At 40.5% G+C, this 20394-nt stretch overlaps 1 protein-coding gene across 1 annotated transcript in view; it reads right to left on the bottom strand.

The window, feature by feature from the left end:
* Window positions 1-6859: 6859 nt before the first annotated feature.
* atm (ATM serine/threonine kinase) overlaps window positions 6860-20394 on the bottom strand; it is a 74526-nt gene continuing 60991 nt past the window's right edge. The window contains exons 50-62 of the mRNA XM_059514873.1: window positions 19689-19817; window positions 19466-19606; window positions 19035-19173; window positions 18487-18569; window positions 17680-17820; window positions 17434-17550; window positions 17033-17182; window positions 11778-11943; window positions 11560-11646; window positions 11366-11480; window positions 8865-8928; window positions 8633-8778; window positions 6860-7072 (exon numbers count right to left, since the gene is read on the bottom strand). Coding sequence (XP_059370856.1) covers window positions 6892-7072; window positions 8633-8778; window positions 8865-8928; window positions 11366-11480; window positions 11560-11646; window positions 11778-11943; window positions 17033-17182; window positions 17434-17550; window positions 17680-17820; window positions 18487-18569; window positions 19035-19173; window positions 19466-19606; window positions 19689-19817 — 1659 coding nt within the window. The 3' untranslated portion in view covers window positions 6860-6891. The remainder of the gene's footprint in view (window positions 7073-8632; window positions 8779-8864; window positions 8929-11365; window positions 11481-11559; window positions 11647-11777; window positions 11944-17032; window positions 17183-17433; window positions 17551-17679; window positions 17821-18486; window positions 18570-19034; window positions 19174-19465; window positions 19607-19688; window positions 19818-20394) is intronic.

The following is a 20394-nucleotide window of genomic DNA, read 5'->3' as shown; positions in this document are numbered from 1 at the left end:
GCAACATATGCTTCCCTCCAAACAACGTCTATTTCAGGGAAGGCCTTGTTTATTTCAGCAGGACAATGCAAAACCACATACTGCAGCTATAACAACAGCATGGCTTCGTCGTAGAAGAGTCCGGGTGCTAACCTGGCCTGCCTGCAGTCCAGATCTTTCACCTTTAGAGAACATTTGGTGCATCATTAAACAAAAAATACGTCAAAGACGACCACGAACTCTTCAGCAGCTGAAAATCTATATAAGGCAAGAATGGGACCAAATTCCAACAGCAAAACTCCAGCAACTCATAGCCTCAATGCCCAGACGTCTTCAAACTGTTTTGAAAAGAAAAGGAGATGCTACACCATGGTAAACATGCCCCGTCCCAACTATTTTGAGACCTGTAGCAGAAATCAAAATTGAAATGAGCTCATTTTGTGCATAAAATTGTAAACTTTCTCAGTTTAAACATTTGCTATGTTATCTATGTTCTATTGTGAATAAAATATTGGCCCATGTGATTTGAAAGTCTTTTAGTTTTCATTTTATTCAAATTTAAAAAACGTCCCAACTTTTCCGGAATTCGGGTTGTATATCTGTATTCTCGTATATTATAAATTGCTTGAAATAAAGCATTGGCTAAATAATTTGTAATGCCAGCTTGTAAAAATTGTGTGTTACGAGTGGTTCTCTTTCAACATCTCGTATTCGAAATCCACCTATGGGAAGGGCATCCGTACCTGACCTCTGCAGAAGCATCCAATTGCACCAAGTCTGGCTAGACAGACAGAAGCGCGCAGCCAATGCCAGGTAAGGCCCCACCCCTTACCTAAGGGCATATAATGGCTACGACGCTGCTATTCTCCAGTTGACATTCGCTACTCTGCACTGACACAGTTCGGTTGGATTACGCTGCTCACTTTCGTGTCTTCAGGAAGATATATCGCCAGATCAGCCTCCGCCAGACGTGACAGTCGTCTTTTCAGCTTTTCGCTGTGTTCTGCATTCTGAGCCGCCCGCGCTCTCGCCTTTTCCACCTGCTCCTCCCTTTCACGGCTGCCCGCTACGGATTTTTCCGAGTTCTTCGCTGGTATGTCACTGTCTAAACCTTCCTCTTCTCCTGGGAAAAGCCTATCACGGGCCTGCCGGGCCGCGTGTGGTGTGCTTATTGCCGCTAAGGATCTTCACCCTTTCAGTGTGGTTTGTTTGGGCCTTAAACACGCTCAAGAAGCCCTGGAGAATCCGGAAAATTGCAGCCATTGCCTTATGCTGCCCAAGAAGCTGTTACAACGCCGTCTTAAAGTTGCAGCGACCCAGTGCTCTGAGCTTGGCTTTTCTGACTCGGACGGGGGACATGGTGACGACGGCGCGCTACCGGGGGACTCCCGGGGCGCCGCCTCACTTATTTGGGCTGACCAGCCTAATCCCGCATTCCCCGAAGAGGACATCTTCGCGGGCAACCTCATGCTCGTCGACGAACCGGCCGGTTCCGGCGATGAGGATGATGCGGCCCTTCTTGGGATCTCAGAGGACGAGGAGGCCATCCCGCCCTCTGGCGTTCCCCAGGCTAGTGTCCATGCAGCCCTGCCTCAGTCCATCCTCCTGGAGGTTTGTGAGCGAGCGGCCGCTCGCCTCAACATTGAGTGGCCTGCTCCGCAGAGCGCCACCGACCAGGAGAGGGATATCTACAACGGGAAAGTGTTGGGACCTCCTCCCGGTCCGAGGAAAAAACTCTTCCCCGTCCTTCCAGCGTGCGCTAAGCACATGAGGCACAATTGGAGCGACCCGCTCGACTTCAAACACGGTCTCACGGGCCTTGAAGTGAAGGATATGGCAGCTCATGGTATGGGTGACCCCCCCGCTATCGAGCCTTCCATCGCCAGGCACCTTAACCCCGCTCAGGGCGGGCTGCTCACTCCCCCTAAGCCGGTCTTGCCCAACCAAATGGACCGTTTTTCTGCCTCAGTTCACCAGGCCGCATACAAGTCCTCGGCCTTGGCTGTTAGGGCCCTGAACGTCTCTTCCCTCCTCTCCGCTTACCAGGCGGAGATTTTGGACGAACTAGGGCAACAGCTGGAAAAGGGAACTCCTTCCCTGCCCTTGTGGAAGGAGATCCTTACGGTGAACGAAATCGTCCTCCGTAATGCTCGGCAGGCCGTCCAAGCCTGCGGGCGCTCTATGGCGCATTCAGTGGTGGGAGAGCGCGCGCTCTGGCTTAACCTGTCGGGCCTTCCTGACAGTGAGAAGCAGCGCATCGCGGGCGCGTCGGTAGAGCCCGGCCGGGCTCTATTCGGCCCCGCCGTTGCATTGATGCAACAACGATGTGACGACAAAAAGGAGGAGGATGAGGCCTTCAAGCTATGCCTCCCTAGGAAGTCGGCCCCTCGCCAGGCACCCCCTGCGCATTTGAATAACACACCTGCCATGGGACGACATTTCCACCAGAGCAAGGAAAGGCCCAGCAACAAACCCCCTCCACGGCAGAATAACCCACCACCTGCTAGCACTGGGGAAAATCGACTCCCGCCGCAGCCGCGGCTGGAAGACCATCTAACCCTGCCCCCACCGACTCGAAGCGTAAGCGGCCTGCCTGATGTCTGGCTGATGGGGGCATTGAGTCCACGTTCACGGGCCACGAGCCCTTCGGACTCTCTTCCTGTCCCGGAACCCCCGTACAAGAGACGCAGGGTCGTCCCGCGGATGGAGCGGTTCCCCTCCTCTCGAGGCTGCCCAGCCCATGTGTTTTATAAACGTTGTGTGTTCCCCCTCACATTCAGGGGGTCTGTTGTGAGGAAATGTGCAGAAGCAGTGTCACCACACCGCACACACTCTGAAAGAGGAAATAACTTCCCTCCAAAACAAGGAAAAGATTCAGGTGTTGCCCCCCAGTCTGATGAATCAGGGTTTTTATTCTCGTTATTTTCTGGTTCCAAAGAAGGACGGCTCTCTCCGCCCTATCTTGGACCTTCGTGTGTTGAACAAACATTTAAGGAAATACAATTTCAGGATGTTAACTCATGGCTCGCTCTCCCGCGCCATAAAACAGAATGACTGTTTCACATTGCTCGACCTGAAAGATGCTTTCTTCCATATAAGCATTTATCTGCTACACAGGAAGTTTCTTTGTTTCGCCTACCTGGGCACATGTTACGAATTCACAGTTCTGCCATTTGGGCTCAGTCTAAGCCCCCGGTGTTTCTGTCTGTGTGCGGAGGCGGGCTTGGCACCCATGAGAATGTCAGGTCTGAGGATTCTGACATACATAGATGATTTGCTCATCATAACCGAATCGAAGGAGAAAGTGTTGCAGGACACCTACCGTGTGCTCACGCACATCACATCTCTCGGGTTCAGAGTGAATGTGAACAAGAGCAATTTCACATTCAGTCAGAATGCCATTTTCCTGGGCTTGGAGTTGAACTCAGTCTCCACGCACAGGGAACCCCTCTGGGGATGGTTATGATGCGGAAAGCTGTGACGACAGATGCATCCTTGACAGGCTGGGGTGCCACCCAGGAGGGCAGAACGGTGAACGGTCTGTGGCCGAGCAGACTACGTTCAGCGCACATAAATTATTTAGAGCTTCTGACTGTATGGAAGGCTCTGAATCATTTTCTGCGTCGCCTGCAGGGACATCATGTGCTCGTACGCTGCGACAATACCACAGCAGTGGCTTATATCAACCGTCAGGGCGGCGTGTGCTCGTCGAAACTTCACGCTCTACCTTACAAGCTTTTGGTGTGGAGCAGACAGGTTTTCCTATCATTACGCACGACTCATGTTGCGGGCATTCTAAACAGAGGCGCAGATCTTCTATCAAGGGGAAACCCAATCTACGGAGATTGGCGTCTTCACCCGCAGATAGTGGATATGCTATGGATGAGATTCGGACAGGCAACCGTAGATCTATTCGCCTCTCGCAAAAACTACCATTGTCCTATGTTCTTCTCGCTAAAGGACGTGGACGCGCCCCTTGGGGTAGATGCACTGGCCCACCCATGGCCCAGAGTGCTGCTGTATGCTTTTCCTCCCCTGTGCCTAATAATTCCCACACTGGCCAGGGTGAGAGAGCAGTGCCTGTCTCTCATTCTGATAGCACCCAGGTGGCCCAAAGCACCATGGCTGGCAGAAATAATCCCTCTGTTATATACCGAGCCGTTGCGGCTAATCCGGCCTTCATGCCGAGGTGCTTCCCTGCATTCACTTCGGAGGTGTTGGAGCTGTCTGCTTTTCACCCTCCACCTTTTTCCTCCCCGGAGGATGAGAAGCTAAATGCTCTGTGTCCCGTCCGTGCTTTACAGACTTATATGACCAGGACCAGTGCTTTCCGGAAGAGCGACCAGCTCTTTATTTCATGGGCACCCCCTCATGGAGGGAATCCCATATCTAAGCAACGCCTCTAACATTGGCTTGTGAACGCTATAGCTTTGGCTTATGAATCCAAGGGAGTGCAGCCCCCAGGGGACATCAGAGCTCATTCCATGAGGGGCATAGCCGCCTCTTGGGCTTTGTTTAGGGGAGTGTCACTGCAGGACATCTGCTCCGCTGCCAGTTGGGCTTCTCCTCATACTTTTGTGCATTATTACCGGCTGGATGTCACCAGCATCTCGGTAGCACATTCGGTTTTAGGGGTGGGGTCTTCTTAGCCCTTCCCTGCAACCACGTTGGAATTAACGAATAGGAGGGAATGGGCCGGCTGGTCACGTACATTCCTGTCACCAAGCATGCATTTCCATTCCTTTCTGGGTGTATTTATATGCACTTTGGTGTTGCTAGTTACTATCGAGTGTGTACTACATACAAGTTTCATGTGCTGCATGTGCACAGCAGTCATGTGTTTGCGTCAGTAATGCAGTTTCATGATTATGGGACATGTCAGGCACCACCTCCCTGGGGCGACCGTCCTTCTCTGGCTTCAGAACCTCACTGTGAGTGTATTGGGCAATTGGGGAGCTGTCCATGTTTCTCCCATAGGTGGATCTCGAACACGAGATGATGAAAGAGAACAATAGGTTACCGTCATAACCCCGGTTCTCTGAAACATCGAGTGGAGAGATCCACCAGCTTTGCCCCGCTTGCCGCACGAGAAGCGAATATACTTACTGGAGAATAGCAGCGTCGTAGCCATTATATGCCCTTAGGTAAGGGGTGGGGCCTTACCTGGCATTGGCTGCGCGCTTCTGTCTGTCTAGCCAGACTTGGTGCAATTGGATGCTTCTGCAGAGGTCAGGTACGGATGCCCTTCCCATAGGTGGATCTCTCCACTCGATGTTTCAGAGAACCGGGGTTACGACAGTAACCTATTGTTTTTAGGGTGTTCTGGGTGGTTGCTGATGGGGTGCCAAACAGTGGGGACATTTTCTGGAGCCAAATGCGGTTGCAAATATGTTATACTGCAAGAACAATATTGAATAATGTAGAGAAGTGTAAATATGCTATGAACTCTTGTTCATATATGATACATACTATAATACTCTCTGAAATCAGCTGGGATATATCAAGAGAACTACACACACACAGGCTTTTTGTGAGTAATGCAACAGCCTCTCCGCTGCTGTTTTAAGTAGGTTTGCCTCATGAAGCCACTAATGAACCTAAAGCAGCTCTAATCATCCTGCAGCTCAACTCCAGGCCTTTCACTGACTCGTTCACTCTTGATAACTTCATTAACTGCACCGACACATTGATTAATGAAGCACAGATTGTACAGTATGTGTCTAACAGTCTCATGGGACACTGTAGTAGGCAGATGTGTACAGTAGAGTCAGTGTGCTGCTATCAGGAATAAAAATTTGCTTAAATTTTATTCCTGATAGCAGCATACTGTCTCTACTGTAAAAATTTGCCGCTTGCCAGCAAAACATGGAAAGCCGGAAAATGTTGTCAATGGCGGGAAACGCATTGTCTGATAAATAACAGAAAATTTAATATACATATCAGTGTGTATATATATATATATATATATATATAAATATATACACATACACTGTATATAATTCAGTGTTTGTTAAAATGTCCTTTCCTCAGGAATGACCTGATGTAACTTTATACCCGATTTACTGTACATCATATTCCTATGATAATATTAATATTCAAAATAAGTTAAAAATGCTACAGTAAAAACCTGTTAATTGTGTTAGGTTCCCATATTCTTGTTACAGTTTTACTGTACAATATTGTAATAAGTTTGTTAAAAAATAAATGTATGAATTACCTTATATATATATATTATATTATATTATATATATATTAAAAATACCAAAAGTTTTACATTAAATTATTTTTAACCACCTTATAATTTGTGGTGAATATACATTTGAATAGGTTTCATATAAATGTTTTGTTATACATGTTACATAAAATGATGCGTTTTGTGTTAAGGAAAAAAAAATTGTTCATTTGTGTTACGGCAGTCCAGTGTTTAATCATTTGCTATAGACTTATTGTGTTTAAATCAAATGTTAAATAAAACACATGATTTACTAACAAAAGTTGTCTTAAACTGAAATGATAGACAAAATGAGAACCAAATGGTTTAAAACCTGATTTATTGTGCATCAAATATGCCATGAAAACAACAACGATTTACAGTATGAGCAATATCTGTACTGTACATAAAGTACAACTTACAAAATGAACCAAACAAAGATCACTTCTGCATGTGATTTTTATTCATGTTTTAATTTCCTCTTTGTTTTTAATACATACAATTCCAAGCTTGTGTTATTTTTTTAAAACAGTTCAGCAGATTGTTCAGGTGTTCACCAAGAGTATTAAGCTATAGTGATCATTGTAAAGGACTACATTTATTTATTTAATTCAATTATATACAGGCTAATAGTGCAACACGTATTAAAGATATAGATTCAGAATTTCATTTACTTTCTTTGGTGTGGTAAGCATGATGTATCAGACCCAGGCCTGCCAGCCGGGGAAGAGGCGGCTGAGGTTTTTGGGGTCCATTGCCTGCTGAATGAGGAGGTTTACCTGGCCACCCACACTGAGCACCGTCCCCTCCTCGACACCCTTCAGCTTCTCCTGCAGTCTGATTAACACTCGCTCCGCCACTTTATTAAAGCTCTGACTGTCACTGCAGAAACACATCAACACATCAGAGAAGTCATCTCTATGCTCTTAAGCAATCTTTGCTCCTTTGAAGAAATCTGTATTGCAGAACGATGTTTGACACATGGCCTTGCAATGGAGAATGGTAATAAATGTCATAAATATGTACATAAGCTTAATACATTTCCATTTTCATTTAAAGCCTTTCCTCAAATGAGTGTGTGTACTCTATACTTTTACTAAAATGGAGACTATACTGCCATACAAAGGCAAAATACTGTAACTACACCTGTACTTTTGACATTTAAAAGGCTGTTTTACTTAATTTATTGGGTTTGAATTTTCACACTGGCTCAGAATCAGATATAACAATGCATAGATAATTATTATAACTTAGCATAACTGGTTACAGTGATTCATGAGCTCATACAATACATTACAAGGTATAATTAATGCATTAAAACTACTTTTATGCACAGACACTATTTAACTGAACAGAGATGACATAACTGAATCCAATGATGAACTGCCTTTAACTCTCATTTTTGCATTATTGACACTGTTTTCCTAATGAATGTTGTTCAGCTGCTTTGACGCAATGTATTTTGTTTAAAGCGCTATATAAATAAAGGTGACATTTAATGATGCATTATATTTTATGGTAAAGGTCTCTCAATCATCATGCATTGCACCGCATTATACAATGTTTTGTTGCCCACAATAAAAACTATGGCGCTTTTATCATAAAATAAATCATTTAAATACCATCTTTCTATGACATATTATAGGGAGATATAGTGATGAATGATACTTGCATGCATTTTATTAAGTAGACTGTTATACAGTTTAAAGTTTTCATTGATTTGCACTACAAGCTATCAAATTTCTTCTTTCTTTATGGCCATATAAATATAAGGAACTGCACCAAATTGAATATTATGTGGGGATTTAAATAAAAGTGTTTTTCTCCCCATGGTCTCCTGTATCATACTATAAGATCAAGAAAAGAAAAAAAAAATACAAGAAAAATATAGTTTTACTTTTGTTACATTATAAAAAAATAAACCCTTTCATTCCAAACATTTGATTTTTCTGACAAATATTTTATATATCATGCTTTACATCATTTTATACAGCATGCAACCAGTTTTAATAACGGTCTTTTCATAACTGAAGATGATACTATTAACAAATTGGCGTTTTTACTTTCCCAAAGTTGCTTAAAGCATGGGGAATGTTTCTGTGCACAGAGCTCATGAATACGTAATGAGGCTCAGTTTATGATTAGTTTTCTGTTGCCGAACAACATTCTACAACAGAAGTTGTTTCACATTATACACCTTTGTCACCTCAATTCAGAACAGGGATTAATGTTCAAGGGGTAAATGTGAAGTCACAAGTAAAACTTGCATAAACCATGTTGATACCAAAGTTGATATCTGTTAATTCTCAAGTGCCAAATTATTTCAGAGAAAATAAACAGGACGTGTTCATGTAGTTTAAACAGAACAGAACACAGGGGACTTATGTGTTTACCCCACATGTTGAGCTCCAGACTGAAGGAGAGTGTTTACAGATGTGGTACCTGGCCTTGCGGTGGGCATCAATCTCGTCTCCTCCTGGCGTGGGGTTGAGTGTGGCGTGGAGCTCTGCATTCTCGTCGTGCTGCTGCAGGTAGAAGGCCTTCAGAGGGTTCATGGTCCAATCAAACAGAGGGTCATACAGCAACACCTGCACACAAAAAACAAAAGCAGCATTAATTTACTGACAAATGACACCTGTCCGGTATGAGAAGTGAAGAATTAATTCATGTTTACCTCAACAATGGTCAACAGAGCTTCCTGAGAACTCCTCATAACTTCCATCGTTTTCTCACAACATCTACATGATATAATATTATAAGAAAAAGCCAAATACTTGCAATTATAATGTCACAAAACATTTTGGGGTTTTCACACTTGAGTCATTTCAGTAGCCTGTTGCACAAAGCTACTGTAGATGAACAAGCTCCGAATTTCAGAGTAGGTTTAGAGTTGCCAAAGCCAAACAAATCCAACCTGGTTTAGATCAGGTTCAGTGAGCTCAGAAACATTCTGTCAACTCAGGGATCATACACACTTTCACCAATACATTTCCATGACTTTTTAGCAGTGGTGTAATGTAACAAAGTAAAAAATACTTCATTACAGTACTTTTTTGGGAGTATCTGTACTTTACCGTATTTTTCGGACTATTTAAGTCGCACCTAGGTATAAGTCGCATCAGTCCAAAAATTCCTCATGACGAGGAAAAAAACATATATAAGTCGCACTGTACTATAAATGGCATTTATTTAGAACTAAGAGAAAACATTACAGTCTACAGCCGCGAGAGGGCTGACTACAGGAAACAGGTTTGACGAATCAGTGGTGTGGCGCCTGCAAGTTAAGACTCCTAAAAAAAATCACCTTTGCTTTTACAAACAAGCACACGCCACACACAACCATGGATTATTTCATTTCCCACTCAAGTTGAGTCAGGGGTCTGCGATACAGCACTTCGTCTGCAATAATATGGTAAGTGTTGTTGTAATGATATGCAATCTTACGTTATCAAGTAGACTATATCACCAAATCAAACACAGAGTGCATGCACATTGATTTATTAGTCTATTAAAACTCAACATTCCAGGCATTCTAAATTGTAGACAGCAAAAATGCTTCTGTATGATTCTTATATTTATATAATTTCATGTAGGCCTAGTTAACTTAATCTATATCACACAAAGAGTACAGTTTTTTATCCAGATATCAGCCTGAACACATTTAATAATAATTTTATACAAGTTCAGTAAAGCGATAAGACTTACATGTCTTTAATCTAGATTAAAGACCCATCTCTTTAACCTGGTTTACACATAACATACTAATATGCTTTTAATATCCAAATCCGTTAAAGGATTTTTAGGCTGCATTAGGTAAACCAGAACCGGAAACACTTCCCATAACACCCGATGTACTTGCTACATCATTAGAAGAATGGCATCTACGCTAATATTTGTCTGTTTCTCTCTTATTCCGAGGTCAACGTAGCCACCAGATCCAGTCTGTGTCCAGATCAGAGGGTCACTGCAGTCACCCGGATCCAGTACGTATCCAGACCAGATGGTGGATCAGCACCTAGAAAGGACCTCTACATCCCTGAAAGACAGCGGAGACCAGGACAACTAGAGCCACAGATACAGATCCCCTCTAAAGACCTTGTCTCAGAGGAGCACCAGGAAAAGACCACAGGAAACAGATGATTCTTCTGCACAGTCTGACTTTGCTGCAGTCTGGAATTGAACTACTGGCTTCGTCTGGTCAGAGGAGAACTGGCCCCCCAACTGAGCCTGGTTTCTCTCAAGGTTTTTTTCTCCATTCTGTCACCGATGGAGTTTCGGTTCCTTGCCGCTGTCGCCTCTGGCTTGCTTAGTTGGGGGCACTTCATCTACAGCGATATCGTTGACTTGATTGCAAATAAATGCACAGACACTATTTAAACTGAACAGAGATGACATCACTGAATTCAATGATGAACTGCCTTTAACTATCATTTTGCAATATTGACACACTGTTTTCCTAATGAATGTTGTTCAGTTGCTTTGACGCAATGTATTTTGTTTAAAGCGCTATATAAATAAAGGTGACTTGACTTTCTCTATAGCAGTGTGCGACAGCTGGAGATGTGAAGCTACTTTGAAAGAAAGTCAAAGAGAGAAGGCTCATCACTCACCCTGTTTTCAAATGACTGATTTAATCTGACAGTTTGGGTGGATTTATTTACTCATCTAACCTACATGCTATATTGAATAAATGTTTACTGGAATTTCCCCCATTTTAAAGTCAAAAGTTGCGGAAAAGAGTAAAACTATGCGAGTTATCCGATTAAAACACAATTCTATTATACAAATATTTTTTTAATAAATTCCCATGATTTTTCTAAAACCTTCTGGGTTTATTTATAAATAAATATGGATAAATATCGGCCGATAATTAATGCACATCTCGTCAGTAAAGCTGGTTCTCTAATCAGCGGTAAATTCCATAGAGCAGCTGTTACTACACAGAGCCATTGTTAACTGACAAGCTGCGCAAATTCATGTTCATTATCAGCGTGTCAGTCAGTTAACAACCGCTCTGTGTAGTTACAGCATTAATTATCGGCCGATATTTATTGTGCACCCCTAAGTGAAATCTTACAGACTGAAATCTTCTTTGTGGGATAGGCAACAGGGGTATAAATAAACATCAATAAACTCAAGTGTGAAAAAACCCAGGGTCGCCTCCTGAAGACATACCTCCTGAAGACGCCCTCCACCCCTGTAATGCCCATCACATCCACAATGTCTCGAGACAGTCTGAAGGGAACCGTCTCAGGGGTGGGTAAGATTTTACCCTGCTCAAACGCAACACCTGTGTAGAAAGATGATGAAAGTGAAAATATCAAGAGAGCGAAGCACTTCTGCAGCATTAGATTTTTGTGTACACATACCCAGGTCTATGTGGACCAGTTCTGCAGTCTGCTCATCGATAAGAATGTTCTGAATGTGCCGATCACCCAGACCAACGATGTAACCAACTGTCAGACACAAACGTAACTATTTTAACACAAATTCTAATTAACTGCCCATGAAATTCATGAAAAAATCTGAGGCAAGATGCAACTCTTTTCTTTTCTTATGGTTAAATAATAGTATTCTGTGCGTGTACCAATGGAAGAGGTGGCCACACTGCGGGTGTACGCTAGCCGTCTCTCCAGCCACACTGCAGGGTCCAGAAAGCGCTCCATGCAGAAGTATCGGAATACTGGCCGGAAGTTCTGACACACCTCAGTGAAAGCCTGCAGTTTGCCATCAAATTCCAGCCGTTGAGCCTCCTAAACCATTACACGAGAACATAATGAGGCAAAATGCTTCATAATCTTAGAGACAATCTCTAATACTCAAGTAACATTTATTTATAGGGGTGTTACGATTAACTGCGACCTGGTTAAAAATTGATTCAAATATGTGACAATTAAAATTGGTTGAGATGCAAAACAAATCACGATTCAATTAGGAGTAGGAGTTAATATGAATGTATGTCTGGGGGAACTTGCTGTCTTTTAGATGGTATTTTTTTCTTTTCATCTTTCCTCTGTATAATGCATATTAAAGTTCATAAGTACAGCACTGCTTTGTTTACATAAGAAACCAAGGAAACGCTTTAAGTGCCACCTGCTGGTAGAGAGTGAATCCGCGTCTCATTCAGCTCGCCTGCTGTTTCGAGTAACCCCAGAGTGCAGTCTGGACGATGGGGCGGGGTGACACGTTGGGGCGGAGCGACACGTGTCGCCCTGCCCATATTTGTTTCCCCCGCCTTTGACATTTTGCTCCGAGCCAGCAGGGGGCAGTTTGCGTTGAAATAAACAGAACGGTGGCAACTGCAGCAGCAGAGTAATAACGCTATTCCACGTTGATTGCATGAGGTGAGTAAAAGTGGTTGTGTAAATATTTTATAATATTAAATGCGATGTTCGATCACTTATTTATCCATGGTACGTTCAATTTGATTAATTATTGTTAATAATTGTTATAAATTGCTCATTTTATTGTTCTTTGTGGATTTTAACAGTACACTCTGTACATGGCTTTAGTTCTTAGGTTTGATTTTACAGAGGTATGCCATTACATTTGTCAAGTTATTTGAACAGACATGCGTGATTATTGTGTGTATATTATTATTATTATTTTTCAGGATGACATGATCAGGAGGTGGTGTTCTGTTCTCCTGGACAGCTTCACTCCGCAAATGTATGTAGCTGTTTGAATGTTGCTACATGAAACATTACTCTGTACTATATCTAGCAATATACCTACCTCTTGACATTTGTTCTTTTAGAGCTCAACCACTGAGGGGAGGAACTTCACCATTCAAAAGACAGTGTCTTCAGGCAGAGTTATTTGTGCACATACATTCATTAAGAACTAATCATTACATGTGTGTACATGCAGAGGTATTTTAGTTATTACAGCTACATAGTTGTTCAGATATGAAATTGGGATTATGTACAAGTACTATATTGGTCAACACTGTGGATTATTTCATATATAGCTATCAGTTAACATCAGCATCAAAGACATTTAAAAAATTTCAGCTTAATTCATTTTCAGACAGCAGCGAGTGTTTTAAATAACTTCTGTTTGCGATCTAATGCAGATTTTGTTCACCATATAAGACAGAAATATTTATATTCAATGTAAAAGATCTTCATGTGGATCATGCATACAAATATCTCACTGGATTATTACAATAAATGGCAAAATGAAAGTGTGGAAATGTAAACTAATATAGCCTACTGACACACTACAGCAAAATAAATAAATAATTGGCTTAAAACTATTTTTTTCAATGTGAAAATACTAACATGCCTAATACTTCTGCACAGTACTGTATATATTAACATTTTATTAGTGGTATTATAAAAGAATGAGTATGCAGTTGTGACAACAATCTATAGAGTTTGTTTAAAGCAAGGTTGTCTGTAGTCAGTGTTTATATAATGTTTAATAACATTTATATACTTTTATAAATAAACCTATGTCTGTTTTTGATTCAACAGCTTCCCCTGGAAATCCTCAGTGAAGTTATTTTGTCAGCGGGTGACTCTGCATATTTGACTCTTTCTCTGGTTTGCAGATGGTTAAGTGATGTGCTCACTCAAGAAGTTTTCCGGAAAGCGGGCATACTTTGCCTGGCTAGACAGTAAGATTTCCCCCTGTTTAATGCTCATTCTCCAATTGAACTTTGTAGTATGAGGCTGTTAAACTTTTTTTATTATTATTATTATCTTTCCTGTATTTTGTCTTTACACTATAAGTTGTGGCCAACTGGAAGAATTGTCCTCCTGTCTACCAGAACGAGTTCAGACGGATGTACAGCATCAGGGAATGCTTGCAGTGCAGAGCCCTTTTCAAGTTTAACCCACCAGGGTACAGGGAAGAGGCCAGCGTGGTGATCTTCTGGGCTTTTGTTTACACAGGATTTTGTTCCAAGGACTGTTTTTTTTTTTTTTTTGCGGCATGAAACACATTTGTATGTTCATTGAAGGGAATTAGAGAATGAACTGAGATCAACTGGTTTTGATGTATTAATTGATGTCATTTAAAGTTAAACTTTGCAGTGTATAATGTTTTAATAAAAAAGCTATGGCAAACACGTGCATGACAACAGGTTTCAGTCATTTACATCAGTCTATCATTCTTTAAAATTTCTCATATTTGATGGTAACATCATTTGCTATGCATTGCTCATAATGAATTCTTAATTTAGTTGTGACAATTCGGTGTAATTTTTCAATTACCAATGATTTTGATAAACAATGAAGTGTTTAAAGGGGTGATTAAATGTATTATGTTTTTATATAGAAGCGGGTTACTAAATAAATTCAGGATTAATGAGGTTTTCAGTAGTGCAGTTCAGAAAACAAATAACAGAAAGTGACGAGTGTTTTGGGGCAAGTTCTTTAGAACCTGTATAGTTCCTTCCTTGCAAAAAGTAACCATGGATTTATTGTAGTAAAAATATTTGTTGTCATATTAATTACCATGTGCTGTAATTATAAAAACACCACAGTTTAACTATAGTTTTTGTAGCAGAACCATGGTAAATTTTCGTAGGGGCTAAGGGAATGTTCAGTATATTTTTGGTGACGTTCAGAGACTGGTGACAATTTGTTACACACACATGTATATATAGTTTGAATATATAAATCAAGGTACTCCATGACTATCTACATAACCATACTTCGCATTATATTGCCGTGTCATTTTCAAAAACCAGCGACTAATGCCGAGGTAGCGCCTACAGCCGTTGAGGGAGTAATTGTAAATTAGACCATTTATTTCTGTTCTGTTCGTCGTAATATAAAACTCTTTGTATTTATACGGGATGTTGTGGAAACGCAACAATAAATGCAAAAACACAACATTTGTATTCGCTTTTTAATTTATATTAAAAGTGTATTCATCTGAGTGTCTACTTCCGCATTCCAATCCTGCTCACAGCGTCATAATTCTCTATACCAATAAGCTGTAAAATCGTCACTCATCTGTACACCAATAAGCTCATCTTAATCATAAACCAATAACCGCTGAGGGCGACACGTGTCGCCCCGCCCCAACGTGTCGTCCCGCCCCATCGTCCAGACTGCACTCTGGGCTACTACGCTGTTTCTGTTTCATGCAGATATTTTTTTATGTATAGTTATTTTTGATTTGGGGCTTGTTTTAAAATTTCCATTTAGTTTTGTTATTTACATTTACATAATATAAAAATTTTGTCATTTAGCAGACGCTTTTATCCAATGCGACTTACAAATGAGGGCAATGGAAGCAATCAAAACCAACAAAAGAGCAATGATATACAAGTGCTATATTAGTATATTATAATGGTGTTATATTTCAATTTCACAAAGAAACGTGCAGCATTTTGTCTAAGCAATAATAAAAGGACACATTTAATTTATAACTTGTCTTAAATCTCATTTTGTAAAAAAATAAAAATAATAATGAGCAGTGTTATGGGTACTTTGTAACGCGTTAGAGTACTCTAATTACTTTTTTCCTGAAATGTGTAACTTAACGCGTTAGTTTCGTGCGTAAGTAATCAGTAACTTCGTTATTTTTTAAAAAAAGTAATCCGTTATTTTAAGGAAAGGAAAATCCCGACTGCAGCCTGCTTTTTGTCAGACAGTAGACCTAGGTCTACTGTGCCACCTGCGGATGTATCAGCGGAGCCGAAGCTCTGTGATCGTAAAGTCAATGGCTGTGATACGTCTGTGCCCTGCGCCTGACCCTGTGTGTGTGGGGGTTTTTTTTTGCAAACTCGCGGCAAGATGGCAGAGAGGACAGCGTTTGGTTTATGGACTGTGTTAAAGCGAATTTAGACTTGTGACTGTGAGTGACACTTTAATAATAATCAGTTCGGCTATTAAGCGATTTGTCATTTGCCTGTGTGGCAGTGAAGGATTTAATTTGGTTTGTTATCATTTTTGTTTGACAGGCAGCTGTTAATTTCTTTTAGATCGTTGGCTGGCTGGTTGTTCATCATTTCTAAATGGATTTAAATCTGCAAGCCTGTTTAGTGTTGTGTTTACAAGTAAGCATACTTGTACTTTGATAACTGCATTATTTAAATCAGGAGTTATCTTGTGGTGCTCATAATATACAGTAGCCTACTAGGCTACCCGGGCTGGGTAGGTGCGAATTTTGATTAATAATATGTTCTGTGATCATAAATAAATAAAACGCCATGTGGAATAGCCTATTGCTGACTGTCTTTCCTGTTATTGTTATCCTGCAGTGTTAATTTAGTCGGATGACTGACGTTATTCATTGTCGGGAGTCACGACTTCTAGGTGCCTTTAAAGGGGCTGGGGGCTGTGTCTGTCATGTGTGAGCCGCTGCAAACGGCTTTTAATTTTTGGTAACGCATGAGTACTCTAACGCGTTACTTTTATGAATAGGTAACGCTGTATCATAACTGATTACTTTTAATTGATGGTAACGTTGTAACCTTCCAAAGTAACTTTCCAAAGTAACTATACCCAACACTGATAATGAGTAAAAACAAAATTGTGAATCGAACCTTGAAATCTAAATAAGTGAATCGCATCGTGAGTTTAGTGAATCGTTACATCATTTTGTTTGTTTTGTTTGTTACAGCATTTTGTTTGAAGCAGCTTCATATTAATAAGCAGATAACAGTGTTAAAGTTTGCAAAATTAATTAAGAAACAAGCTGTAAAGCAGCTCTACAGTAGACAATAGTGTCATTAATCAGCTAATTTAGTTGAACATTGATTTAATTCAGTTCAATAAAAGTTCTTCGACTATAAACTAGTATTCTTCTACTCTTCCAAAACAGTTTGGGACTATTAATAGTATACTGCCTGTGAGAATGAACTGAGCTGATAAAATTCAGTACCATCATTTTCTTGCGACAGGACATGTTGGACCAGTCCTGTGGGCGGAAGCGTTTGTGCGCCCCCTTCTGTAGGTCGACCAGGAACTCCCCAATGGGCACAGTGCCAGAACACCACTCCAAAACACCACTGCGCTGGGAAAATGGCACCACCTGGTACAAACACACGGTGCTGATAAAGGCATGTTTACATATATTATAGCAGTGGTCTAAAATAAAATGCTTACTGGACACTTGACCTAGTAAGCAGACATACATTGTCAACATACTTAAAAAAAAAATGAACTAGTAATATTTAACAATTTAACAAGTAACTTCATGTAAACATCTGCTGGATACTGGTGGTACATATTTTAGTTCATAAAAACAGATGTGCTAGGATAGTGTATTAACGGTGTCTTTACCTTGTAACGGCGGATGTTGAGTTTCCTTTTGCGAGTTTCTGCGTTGCGCTGCAGGAGGGTGGAGCACATGTGAAAGACCTGCTGCATGACTGCGTCCTGCCTCAGATCATCCTGACCCTGTGTCACAACACACAAACTCACTTCAGATTAAATCATTAAAGACTTACCAACAAACTGACATACATTTCAAACAAGTCTGACTAAGATGTGGCAGAAATTAAGCAAAACAAAGCATGAAAAGCAGACCTTGACTAGCTGTCTCCTGCTCTTGCCGTCTGAACCCACACAGTCGATTATCTTGGGTAGGTTGACACCTCCGGCCAAGTGAAAGTGAGGTTTGAATGACCTGATAGTCACAAGGTCTTCATATCTGCCTGATGGATCCACCTGAAAGAAATGCCAACATATATAACAAGCTTAAGTAAGGCTACGTTTACACGAAAATTATGTAGTCAAAAACTGGAAAGTGTTTCCCTTACGTTTTTAAAATGTTTCACGTATACATGACAATGTAAAACGATTTCAAAACGATTCGCGTTTACACACATCCGCAAAATGGCCAAAAATGCTGTATTAAGTATTCCAGACCAGTAGTTCGCGCGGTCACCTTTTTAGTAAACAGTACCTGTAGGGAAGTGACGATTATATGCTGTATATGATGCGTTAGTTGTAATATTGATGAAGTAAATCCACACTTTGCTGAAGAAACGTTAGCAATCTCTTGAGCAGCAACAACAGTAACGTACTTCGCCATTGTTGTGTATGTTTGTTTGTGCTTGCCTTTTAAATCGACACGTACTACGCATGTCTACATACCTAACATGTACTACGCACGCGCATGACGTCACCGTTTTAAAAGATTCCCGTATTGGCCATTTTCAAAAACTTGCACTTTGAAACCCAGATTTTGTTTTTTATATATCTGTTTTCAGTCCCCAAAACATTGTTGTTGTATAAACAAAAACGCACAAAAAGTTGTCGTGTAAATGGCCTCTAAGACCACATCACAAAGTGCACAGGCTTCTCTGACAAAAAAAGAGGGACATTTTTCACCTTGATGTCCATGGTGGGAATGATGACATCATCGAGGTCTTTGATTTGCATAATGGGTTGTTCAGGTGGAATAGGTATGGCTTCTGCAAAAACAGTATATCAGTCAGTACATAATCTGACATTTCCATACCCATTTCTTTAAACAGCTGACATTGTAAAGCACAATACAGTAAACATTGATAGGAAACATAATTATTAATAAAGCCAATTAGCTGGTGCTTTTATCCAACTTGACTTAACGTACAAGTATTACAAATTCAGCGAGTGTAAAACAGATCTTAAGACACCTTATAAAAGAAAGTGCCTCATATGAGGTTAAATAATGAATCCACTGCAGGATATTATATATTTGATTTATTTCATGAGAAAAAATAAGATACATAAAAATATATATAAAAATGTAAATTTAAATAAAAATGCCAAGTTATCAGTTATGAGTTATCAATAAACACAGGATTTGTTGATTTATTGATTCAAATTATTAGGAAACCAAGTTCCTTAGTCATAAACAGAATAGACAGGAAACAACTATAAAAACTTGTACTCACTCTTTTCAGTTTTATGGCGACTGGCGTCCATGTATGCCAAAGTGATGTAGGCATTGCAAAGCATCTCAATGTCTTTAACCATCTTGGCTCTCGTTTTACGAACCACGTCAATAATCTTACGAGCGACAATAGCCCGTTCCTACATATGAACACATTTACACAAGGTTAATCTTTTAGTTAAAAAAGGACACAATGCTACCTTAAAATGTCTGGATTTCTACATAGCATTTAGACATCAACCCTATATGAAAAACTCCAAGAGCAATGCAGAAATGACTTCTCAAAACAAATGATTAGTTGTAAACGACAAAATATAAATATCATTAATCAAGTTCTTGGATTTCAAACCTAAAACTATGCCATTGTATTTTTGGTAGAAATTATACTTTAATTTAGATTTATTTCACAGCTAGGTTTCGGAGTTCTCATACCAGGTCCAGAGGTGAAGGTTGGCGGGCCGTGCTCTTGGACGATCGACTGCGAGAGAAACTCTCATCCTTGTTGGCGTTGACCAGTGCCAAGATGATGAAGAGAGTGTGGTGGGGGTGGTCAAGAGATGACTGACAGATCAGCTGATGACAGAACACATTTTAGTTGTGAGTGTGTATTTCAGATTGCACTTGTGAGGTTAAATTCACAGGAGATGAACGTTACCTCATTTAGAACGTGATAGAATCCCACGTCCTGTGAGGTCACAGAGCTGGACACTTTGGTGCCCATTCGAGCCGCTAACTGATACATCAGGGGCAGGAACTTATATGATGGGATTTTCTTTACACCACGCTAATATAAACACAGAATTGAAAGTTGTGTGACACACAAAAGTGCACAGTGCAATCCATAGGTGACAAGTCCTTATTTAGAGTCTCAGTCTCAGCCTAACTAAAATATGTGATTATGCAATTTGTATGTAATCTTTCATTGAAAACATAATTGCTATAACATCTTTTCTGTGATGACGTGTATCGGGTAATACGTTTATTGGGCAATAACACTAGGACTGAAGCAACTTGTACTATTTTTTATTTTTTATTTTTTTTCAAATGATACATCAGGCTTTGTACTGATCTCTCAGTCATCATTGTATTATTATTTCTTATATGTTTTTTCCCACCACAATAAAAATCATAAAATTAAGTGTTGAAATATCTTCCTACAAAGACAATATTTTTGGGTAGATATAGAGTGATATTTAAATGCATATTTTATGTAAATGATCGGTTGACCCTTAAAAAACTAATTTAAATAACAAGCTATTAGAATTTCATATTATTTTTGGCCATTTTAATACCAGCAACTGCATCAAATTGCATATTTTATTCGGTTTGTAGTGTTTTCTTTTTTTCTCCTTGGGCATAAG

The sequence above is a fragment of the Carassius carassius genome, chromosome 28 (genome assembly GCF_963082965.1).
Source record: "Carassius carassius chromosome 28, fCarCar2.1, whole genome shotgun sequence".
Classification (NCBI taxonomy): Eukaryota; Metazoa; Chordata; class Actinopteri; order Cypriniformes; family Cyprinidae; genus Carassius; species Carassius carassius.
The sequence above is the reverse complement of the archived record's forward strand: the minus strand, read 5'-3'. Positions and strand labels throughout refer to the sequence as shown.